This window comes from Fulmarus glacialis, unplaced genomic scaffold (assembly GCF_000690835.1).
Source record: "Fulmarus glacialis isolate BGI_N327 unplaced genomic scaffold, ASM69083v1 scaffold8396, whole genome shotgun sequence".
NCBI classification, from domain to species: Eukaryota; Metazoa; Chordata; class Aves; order Procellariiformes; family Procellariidae; genus Fulmarus; species Fulmarus glacialis.
Window position 1 is genome coordinate 23,070 of NW_009219985.1, and position 11,064 is coordinate 34,133.

General features: G+C 38.8%; 1 protein-coding gene across 1 annotated transcript in view; it reads left to right on the top strand.

Annotated features, from left to right (window-relative positions):
- MAN2B2 (mannosidase, alpha, class 2B, member 2) overlaps positions 1-8,301 on the top strand; it is a 28,268-nt gene extending 19,967 nt beyond the window's left edge. Inside the window, exons 10-18 of the mRNA XM_009580578.1 lie at positions 983-1,239; positions 3,193-3,384; positions 4,083-4,335; positions 4,441-4,551; positions 4,669-4,861; positions 5,523-5,675; positions 6,034-6,146; positions 7,049-7,166; positions 8,066-8,301. Of these exons, the coding sequence (XP_009578873.1) occupies positions 983-1,239; positions 3,193-3,384; positions 4,083-4,335; positions 4,441-4,551; positions 4,669-4,861; positions 5,523-5,675; positions 6,034-6,146; positions 7,049-7,166; positions 8,066-8,160 (1,485 nt within the window). The 3' untranslated portion in view covers positions 8,161-8,301. The remainder of the gene's footprint in view (positions 1-982; positions 1,240-3,192; positions 3,385-4,082; positions 4,336-4,440; positions 4,552-4,668; positions 4,862-5,522; positions 5,676-6,033; positions 6,147-7,048; positions 7,167-8,065) is intronic.
- The last annotated feature ends 2,763 nt before the right edge of the window (positions 8,302-11,064 follow it).

Genomic DNA, 11,064 nt, shown 5'->3' on the forward strand with positions numbered 1-11,064 from the left:
GGATTTTTTTCTTCCAGTATGTACTGTTCAAAAGTGCATTCATATCACACGCTCCTTCCTTTTGAGAAAAAGAAATCTTTAGCTCAGAACCCTGATGCGAGTATGTGGCTGAGAGGAACTGAGGCTTGGCAGGTGCTCTGCCTTCTGCACCACATGTGTGAGTTGTATAGTGAAGGGAGAGATTGGGAGTAGGTGCTATTGATACCACTAAGGTTAGGAGGTCTGCGGTGTGAGTAACTGGACGTATGCCAATCCACAGTGTGAAGGTACGGACAACTTGCTTTAATTTCTGGTTAGTCATAACTAACCTCTTTGTCCATGTAATATGTACAGTATTTATCTAGTCCCATTTTCTTACCCCAAACTGAAAATAGTACTAAATTATATAACATTAAGGGGCAGGATACATGTAATTGAAAGATGATTAAAAACTTTTGTTTAAGGTATTTTGATATTAAGTAACACTGGCGTTCTGTTTACTGTTCAAAAGTATGCCACATGCTTCTACCTCTCTCTCCGTGTGCCTTGCTTAAGGTGAGGGCACGTCTGGGTGCTCCCTCCTCTTGCCACGAGTTTTCTCATACTTGCACTATTCACATCCCTTATGTTTCAGTCTCTTCTGTCATTTGACTGATTAGTTTAATTGCGATTATTTCTGCTCATATAGACATTTTGCAATGCGATCTTAAATCTTAAAAGATCAACGATTCCGTGCTCACATTAAAATAAGATCTAACTTTGTAATTTGCTTAGTGACCCTCTTTCCCGCACTAGAAAGCCTAAGCTTAATCCAAGTTCACCAAACTCCCAATTAAAAGCACGGATCTACATTATAATTGAGAATTATAAGAATGGCATGTTTAGAAACTTATTTTTAAAGTAGTAGTTAATTTTTGTAATTTAGGGCTTACAACACATGAAGATAGTTGCCTTGCTAATTAATTTTCTGTAATGGAGCATTGTTGTGTATGTTAACATACAGGTTCAAAGCTCAGCAGAGTCCCATTCTACCTATGATATGTATATTCTAGTTGCAATAAGTGGTCTGAGCTACAGAAAATACAATGTTAAACCGTTGAATGGTAAGCAGTCTGCATTTATTGGAAGATCAGTCAAGTACAAGCGAAAAGACATAACTCGTGCAGATCAACAAAGCCGACAGTTGCTTCCTGTGGTTAACAACTGCTACCAGGTCTTGTTTGACCAAAACACGAATCTAATGTACAGCATTACAGAGAGGTGAGATTGCCTGCTTGTTTTTAACGATCTTTCAGATTCTGTAAAAACCTTTGTAAAAATAAGTCCAAGGACTGTATCATGTGCCTTAATTCTGAGACTTAACTACCAAAATGTTCTTTACAATTCTTTTTTGTCTCCAGTTCACATGTCCTCCTTTCTACAGGAAACATCAACACTAGCATAGGTGTGATTCCATATTATTTCTGTAATATTCTTGCCCTGTTTAACCATGCAATCAGTCTAAGATGACATATCACACTATTAACTAGTAGATCAGCAGAATCTCATTGTACTTTAGCACTAAAGAGAGTTATGAATGTGTGTTTGTATTAAAAATAAGTAATGGCTACACAACGAGCCTTAAGTGATAAAGCAAGAGCTTTCTCTTAGTGTTTTGCAAGTCCTGTATCACTCTTTCTACAGTAGAAAACTACAAAACTTTTTGAAAGGAAACATTTAACTAAGGAAATTCCATTTAATCAGGCAGATAAAATGGAAGAACAGTCAAGAATGAGGTGAGATTTGGGATTTGCAGATTGTCTTTCTCAGCTGATACGAATTGGCCCAATTCCTTCAGCTTCAGAGGAGCTGTGCTGCTTTTTGCCTGCTCAGGATTCAGATTGTCAGCTGTGTACCGATGGAAGATTTGACCCCTTTGACATTGGCCTAGTCACTGCTAGACCTCTCTCACCTTTGTGTTTTTGTTCATAATTCTGCCTCCTAGAGCAAGAACTTGTTGTCCAGTATAGTTAAAATCAGCTTTTAAAGTATCAATGGGCCTTAACTAAGAGTCCTGGAGTAAGTACTTTCTCAAAATGCCTCCAGATCCTAACTGTTTGCAGATTCCGTGAGGAACATAATAAGGAATATAATGAGGAAGAACAAAAATCTAAATTTAAATTCCATTTTCTCTATCCTGTTCTGGCAGGCAGCAAGAGCTGGAATTCAGCATGTAGGAGAAATGCGATATTCACTTTCTTCACAAGCCTTCAGGCAAGCCCAGAATGTTTGAGTTTCAGCAAGTTTGCTTTGGGGTAATGGGAAAGAGCGAGGTGTCAGGTCAGAATGGGAAGAAAGGTTAAAAAAAATTGGGATCTTCAACTTTGAAGCTTTATAATGTTTAGCTGCCACAGTTAGAACTTCTAGAACTTCCCTGCACTGGAAATGCCCCATAACAGGAGTAGTAGAAAAGGCTTTGGATATGTTTTGCTCCTCAGTCATTACAATTTGTAGGTTGCTGTATGAACACTAGCTAAAATGGTTGGCAGTTTAAATTTATATGCCAGACGAAGTGATTTTACCTGTTTTGCTAGCAAGGCTCCAAAAGAGGACCAGAGCAGGTAGCTGAGGGCAATAGCATCTCAAATTGCCTTCATATGACTTTCCAAAGACACTGATACGGAGTCATGAATAGCTAAACTGTAAGCTTTAGGGAAGAAAGGAGGAGACAAAGTAGGTACTGAGCGAGCGTAAATTTTGCTATCCTGTTGCCATTATATTCATTACCAGTGTTAAATATGGAAACTTGCATCATCCTGATTTACCTAGCTACAAAGTCAGTTAAGTGAATCTGACCATTAATGTGATGCGATGTATCTAATTTTTGTGCAGTGGGTAGGTTTTGATTCTGTAGCAACTCTCACATTAAAACAATGAGCTAATGTAGATGTTGTTTCTGTCTTAAGATGTTTCTGTTTTATGAACGTATAAAATGACATAGAAACTTCATTTATTTACACACTGACAGATGTCTTAATGGGAAGCACTTTAATTCTCTGCTGTCCTCATTTCCCAAATCTTTCAAAATCAGTTATCCACTTTGAGGAAACAGTTTTGTGGGGTTTTTTTCCCTTACATTCCCAGCCTCATTCCTGTTGCAGTTCAGCTTTGTATCTATTTTGTACAAAATGTGTTTGTAAGTAATACAATTTTTCCTCTTCTGTGGATTCACAGGGAGACTAACCAGACTGTCCAATTGACCCAGGAGTTCCTTGAGTACCGTGTGAATGGAGACGTGATGAAAGGACCTATTTCAGATAACTACTTATTTGCCCCAAATGCTTCAGCTGTTCCAGTATCAAAAGCAGTGGGATTGGAAGTGGTTTCTGGAAACTTGATGACAGAGATACGGCAGTATTTCTACAGGTACAACACCATTACAGCTTCACTTCACTGGAATGTTTAATTCTCTGTAGATATGTATGAGTTTAATTCTGTATAGTTACTCCTAAACAGTGAGCTCTGTGTGCTGTTTAGGATTTAGATAAAAGAACTAGCATGCATCTGCTAAATGTAGTGCTGAGGAAGCACCTCCTTTAAATAGCACATACTGCTGCAGGGAGGGAGGTGAAGATTTTTCAGAGTTATCTTCTGTGGTTCATTTTGTAGTGCAGCTTCTGTTGGGATTCTGGTTCCACACAATTCAATGAAAATTGCAGCTAACGTCTTCTTATGTGGGTGGAATTTGGACATAATGGTTCATTTTTATAACTGTGAATATCTTTCTTACAAGCAAATTAGAGAAAGGAGGAATGAATCCTACACAAGGTCATTCTGACCCCTGATGAACTAGCTACTTTTCTGTGTTAAAATTATATCAGTCTATAACCCCTTCACCTTTTTTTGAATCTGCTTATTTGATTGAAGCCTTTTGCTTTACATGGCATTGTACAAGGATTGTAGTTGAGAAGGACCTTTGGAAAACGGTGGAATTCTTGAATCAAAATTGGTGTTGCCCAGATTGAAAAAATACAGACACATCATGAATGACTTGCAAGTCTTGACATAACCAGTCAAGTGCTCCACTTTATAAACTCTGCATATCTTTCCTCTCATTTTTATAGTAATGGTACTTCTCAGGATTACATATATGCAGTGTATACCAGGATGTATACAGTACCAGAAGGCTACGATGGGAAGTTGCTTTGCCATAGGATAGAGCAAGAATACAGCGTTGGGCCTTTGGAATTAAATCATGAAGCAGTTCTAAGAACAAGCACAAATTTGAACACTAGGCAGCTACTCTACACTGACAGCAATGGATACCAGATTCAGAAAAGACCATTCAAGGCATACGTGAATAACACAGTGGCTCGGGTAGGCACAAAGGTGTAATCCAAAGTCAATTGTGTCTTATCTTCGTTCTCCATTACTGTTACCTAGGTTAATATTATCACTGAATGATTTACTGTGTGTTTTCAGAACTATTATCCTATGGTCCAGACTGCCTACATTGAAGATGATACCACAAGGCTGATGCTGCTTGCAGAAAGAGCTCATGGTGTCTCAAGTCAAGGAAATGGACAGGTGGAGGTAACATATAAAAACATTTTTTTTTCTAGGAGAACATAATTTCTTGGCTGCTGATAATACATGTAAAGTAAAGCATGATGGCTGATTACTATTGTGACATTTACTTTCCCAATACAGGTGATGCTTCACAGGAGACTATGGAACAACCTTCAGTGGGACCTGAATTACAATCTCACTTTGAATGACTCTTCAGTGGTTCGCCCTGTGATTTGGCTTATTTTAGGAACCAAGGCTGTCACCAATATTTTGTATCGGACAAGTGTACTGGTGTTAGAGCACAGGCCAGTAGTAATGTTTGGAGCATTATCAGGTAACTCATTTCGTCTCCTGTGCTATCTTTAGCATCTGAATGGCTTATTTATGTTGCTCTGATTTATGCTGCTAAGTTTGTAAATGCAGACTTCAAGCCTCCTGTGTGGCAAAGTTAGTGTACAGTGAGTTAGGAGGCAGATTTAGAGCCTACTAATTACTTTGCATTAATTTCAAGCATGGATGTTGTCCAAGTGTATGAAATGTTTCTCTTGTTATGTAATTATCTCTACTTTCAGAGGAGAATAAATTTTAAGGCATCTAATGAGAGCAAAATGTCCACACAGGGAATTTGTGCAAAGTAGCTAGTGCACCATATATCAGCTTCCTGGATGCTGGGTCCTTAATGACCATTTTTGAGTCATTCTTTTGAAAATATTTGTTTGACTTATTAACTAAAACTGAAGCCTGGTAGCGGAATAGCAACTTCAAGCTGCAGTGAAATTTGCTTTATGGAAAGCTCTAATACACTTCTCCAGCAGTTAAAATCATGCTGCTTTCTGCTTTGTATCTCAGAAGGCCTTGGAGGAGAAAGCATAGCTTCTGCTTTGCATCTGCCTTCGCAGAAAAAGCGAAAATCTCTTTACCATTCCACAGTATCCTAGCCAGGCTTGTGTGTGTGATGGATGTTTGATGTTTGCTTTCTTCCACTTTGCATGGAGGCGATAAACCAAAGCTACCCAGCCAACTTCAGCAGAATTCAGTCCATGGTTCACCTGTAACTGTCCCACCTAATCTTCATCTCCAGACTCTGAGCATTCCAGGGTGGAGATACAGCTCTAATCATGCAGAGCAGGTCCACAGCATCCGCATGGGTAGGTGCCTTCAAAAGTGTGGCTGGATGTTACACTTAAAGAAGCTGGCTTTCTTTTGTTTCTGTCTTCTGTGGCTAGTACTTTTATATATTCAAAGTGTTAAATTCCTCTAATCAAGAAGGTTAATTGTACTGTATGATTTCTCTACTCAAACAGTAAAATGTTTCTCCTGCATGAGTTCGTCATGCCTGTTAGAGTCATTCCTGTCAGCAGTGGGAGCTGGGTATTTCTTAATGTTAGTCCTCTTGCTAATTTTAAAAAATGGGAATTAAATTCAAATTATGAAAGCTTAAAAAAAAAGTTTAAAAGTTAGTTTTATTTTTAAAACAAATAGTCTGCATTTTGTTTTCTCTTAAAGGTAAACAGAAGCAAGGTGATGCAGACTTCAGTCGTGTCCTACTAAGAATTAGGCACTTGTATGAAGTTGGAGAGGATCCTGTGCTGTCTCAACCTGTGATGGTAAATCTGAAGGTAAATCTAATCCTGCGAGACAGAATACCACTTGAGGTGTTTTTGTTCCAGAGCGAACTGGTTCTGGAACGAAGCATCCCATGTGCTACAGACTTCACAAAAGATGGTTACAAAAATACTAGTATAACTTTAACCTTGGAGGGAAGCAGGTCTTATTTTTACTCAGTTTTGCAGCACAGAAGCCGTTACTTCAGATGAAGTTGCCATAGGCACAGCATGAAGATCTGCATAAATATCAGTAGGACTGGTTCTGTTGAGCTCTTGGTTGTATAACACTTTCTGCAGTACCTTAACCAGTGCAGAGAGTGGGTTTCTGTTTTGCTGGTTTTTAGTTATTGCAAGTTGTACCTGTAGTTAATGAAATGTGGACAGGATTAAAGGGAACAAATATCTTTTTCCTCTATAGTTTATTTCTGCGAGTTGTTGAAACTTTGGTCACTTCCACCATGTACTGTGTATTTTCAGTTTCTTGCTTATTTGATCTTTCATATAGAAGTAGATTATTTTATAATACATGGCAGGGGTTTATTATTTTAAAATAGGAAATTTTGATTGTGATGACAGAAACATGAGGAACAAGGTGTAGGATTCTCTGTTTTGTTTAAAAAAGTGCAGTGTGAGTTTCAGCTCTTGAGTGGAGGATTAGTAGTCTCTAAACTTTGCTACAACACAGAGCTTCCTCAGCTCACAGCATCTCAGCTTCTTAGTTTGAAGCCTGGTGAATCTGTAGTTGCCCTTGTGTTGCATGACCTAGCAGAGTTTTAAAGTCTCTACTGCTCTGCTTAACAGATCAATGCTAGAGATGAAAGTTCTACTCTGGTCTAACTGTGTACGAGACCGGTGAGTGTGATGCTATTCTCAATAAACTGTGGTTTGATTCCTTGTGTTTTCTTTACTCACAGTCTTTGCTAAAGGGATTAGGATCAGTGATGGTAGTGGAAGAGCGATCACTCACAGGCACCTGGGATGTAAACACTTTGAAGCGATGGAAATGGAAGACTGCACAATATCCAAGCAAAGGTAGGTGGAATAAGGTGGTTGGTGTCCATATTGTTGTTGACTGTTGAAGCTTGATGAATAGTCTAATTAAAAATGTAAAAATATTTGCAAGCTTAAAGATGTATTGTTGTTCTATATGACAGACCTGGTATCTGGCACAACGTGCAAGTAGTAGCATTTAGCAAAGATTCCCTGCAAGTACTGTAGACTGCTGTATTTCTCTGATGGCTTGTTTTGCCTAGAAGAGTTAAAAAGCTTGAAATCTTTCTGGAGTTATCTTTGTCCAGGTACAAGTGGCTACTTTATGAATTCATACTTGTGACACAGATTGATTTTGTTAGATGCTGATGAGTTGTGTTAATCTAAGCTTAAGCCTGTGCTGCAGAAAAACAGACAGCTGCAGTTAAAAATCCCCACTATAATCAGCTTGTGGGGGACTGTGTGGATATGATTCAAGTTAGGGCTGACACTCAAGTCAAATGCTGTGGGTGACCTCATTTCATTTCTCATTCCAGTTAGTTGCTTGGACATTGTCCTTACTGTCACTTACATCCATATATGTGCCTTGTAAAAAGCTTGCAGAGGTTTTGGGCTGGCCCAGGTGAGAGCTTAGAGCTCTACTTGACCTGCAGCTAGGAATTTGCTTGCTGTTTACTCATGATAAAGAAAAGGTGCATGACTGGGGAGTCATTTCACATTTTCTGTGTGAGTCAGTGTGTGAAAAGTAGACGAATTGTTTTATATTTTAATGTTATGAATGGGTGCATCTTAGGCTCCATACTATTTACAGCTTTAAGGAGAATCTGCTCAAACACCAGCTTTTAAGGAAGGGATGACTTAAAACTGTTGATATAGAATAATATGTATATTTGAGTAAAGCTGCTTCTTTAATAAATTACCAACGTTTTTGTGTTTTACAGGATTCACCAACAACACAGAGACCTCAGAAAACTGTATAGTAACTGTTCACCCAAAGGAAATAAGGACTTTCTTTGTATACTTTCAAAGTCAATAAAATTTGACATTGTATTTCAGGAGTGAATATGTAATAGCTTCCAATTTTTGTTTCAAGATATGAGTGATGATCTTGAAAAACGTTCTACTGCTGTTAATGAAAGAAATAGTCATTTTGGAATAAACTTTAAATTTAATTAAACTGTTGGCCTGAGTTGTGGGTATTTTTCTTGGTTAATTATTTACAACTCTGTTTTTTTTCTAAAATGTGTTCAATTCAAAAATGACCTTGGTGTTGCAGTGCAAGCATATTGAACGTTTTCATGCTTGCTGTGGGTGATTTTAAAGTGATTGCTTCTATGATGCCTCACTGTTGAGCACTGACAAAGTCGTATTAGTCCTATTAGTCCATATTAGTCCTTGAATTGTCTTTCTAATTAATGGTGATCTCAAGAGTCTTCTCTTAGGGTTTTTATTGTTAGAGGAGATGACTTCCAAATCACAGAATAGTGATTTGCTGTCCTGGTTTCAGCTGGGATGGAGTTGATTTTCTTCCTGTTAACTGGTATAGTGCTATGTTTTGGATGTGGTATGAGAACAGTGTTGATAACACACTGATGTTTTAGTTGTTGCTAAGTAATGTTTATGTTAGTCAAGGACTTTTCATCTTCCCATGCCCTGCCAGGTGTGCGGGGGGCTGGGAGGGAGCATGGCCAGGACGGCTGGCCCAGATGGCCAATGAGCTATTCCATACCATATGACATCATGCTCAGCATATAAGGCTGGGAGAAGAAGAAGAAGGGGGGGACGTTCGGAGTGATGGCGTTTGTCTTCTCAAGTAAGCGTTACGCGTGATGGAGCCCTGCTTTCCTGGAGATGGCTGAACACCTGCCTGCCGATGGGAAGGAGTGAATGAATTCCTTGTTTTGCTTTGCTTTTGAGCGCGGCTTTTGCTTTCCCTATTAAACTGTCTTTATCTCATGAGTTTTCTCACTTTACCCTTCTGATTCTCTCCCCCATCCCACCTGGGGGGAGTGAGCAAGCAGCTGTGTGGGGCTCAGTGGCCGGCTGGGGTTAAACCACGACATTTGCCAAATGACGTTCTGTTTCTACATGCAAGGAGGAATGTCTGTCATGTGTTTTGGCTACTTTGTCTTTTGGGCAACGACTGCAAAGTTTCTGCTTCTGTAAACTGAAATTGAATATACTGTTTATATTCCTTTGCACTAAGTTAATTTAAATTGTGTCTCTTAAGGTTTAGAACTGATTGGCTTTACTTCACAGTATCCCAGTCCTGGATGTTCAGTGTTGTGTTCTGGATAGAGTGGAGCTAGTCTGTTGACAGAAGGTGTGTTGCCACATGGCCAGTAACTAACTCGTCACGTAACCTGAAGCAGGAACACCGTTCTTATGACACTGTGAACTTTCATACTTTTCAGGCTCAAAGAACGTGCACAGGGGTAGCAGGAAATGTTTCATTAGCATCAAGTTGAAGTTAATTATGGAGGACTGTGTTTAAAGTTAATCTGGCAGTTAAGTGCAAATTCTAAGCAGATCTGATGGAGTGCAGAAGAAGGAAACTTGGACAGCGGCTAGCTTTCCTCATAGCTGGTATGTATTTATGTCAAAAAGAAAAGTTGCATTTTTATATTTTTCTTCTTCACTCCAATCAATGTAGAGCTGTAGAATCTGATTCTGTCCACGTCCCATTGGGCAGCTCTACTTATTTTACTTATTCACCATGAAAATGCACATAGCTGAGATGAGAGTCAAGTCAGTCACTTCACTGCAGTGGTAATGATGAATTGTGCTTGGTGCAATACTGTACAAAACTGTATTTCTGACCAGTGAAATGTAAAACTGAAAGAGGAAATACATAGATTTAAAAGAGGAAAATGGTGCCTTTTCAATCAATTAATAATTCCAGATCTAGAATCAGGTAGAGATGACATTTTACTGTGGTAGTTGTTCTGATTTACTTTGGCTGTTCAGCAATAATTTCCTCCATGTGGAGACACTGTTCAAGAAGAAAGGAAACAGAGTGAAAAGGACTCTCCCAGAATAGCTATTGTGAAGTAGTTATGCTGAAGAGCTATGCTGGTGGTCAATTTTTCTGTGTAGACAGCCTGTGTATACTAACTGGTTGCCTCTCATTAAAATCACCGCAGAAACTGCCACATTCAGTTACTGGATGAAGAAAGGTTGTTTCATGTTTTCTATTGGTTATTTTTCATACTTGGCTATAAATATTTAGCCAATCTAACCTGCCCTGCTGCAGTGAGAGCCATTTTCCTGCAACATTAAGCCCAAAGGGGCAGTATATAGCACTGTAACTAGGATGCGGTAAAGCATGATGGCAGCTATTTTTTGTTTCATTTTGTGTATGTATTTGGGAAATGAAATGTGTTCGGCTAAGTCATTTTCCTTGTTTGTACATCTTTTCTCATTCCCTACTTGGTTATGCTGTGTAGTATAATGGGTATGCTGTGTAGGTTATACAGTAGTATGATTACAATTCGTATTTTTGTGACTGAAGTGGTATTCACTAATACATGTGCTTCTAACAGCAAGTCATGCTGGTAGGTTATAAAAATTGAACTGTATCTTCAGTGGGCAATTGCATGGTCAATCCCAGCCAAGCAGTAAAGGATCTTACAGCTGCTAACTCTGGGCACTGCTTTCCCAGATGTCAGGTTGATACGTTTCAAGTAGGCTGTGTTAGAACAAATCCTACAAAAACCTTCTGTATGCAGGATACTATAAACAGGAATACTTCATTACCAGTAGATTTATCTGTAATAATACTTCAATTTGTGGAGACTTTCTGATTTAAAAGAAAAAGAAAAAAAAAACCAGAATATTTTATCTGGAGTTATTTCGGTGCAATTGGCCATCGGAGAATAATTTGCCAGAGTCAAATCTTGTATTGCACTGGAGGCATCCAAGACTGTAGTCTGTAAAAAGC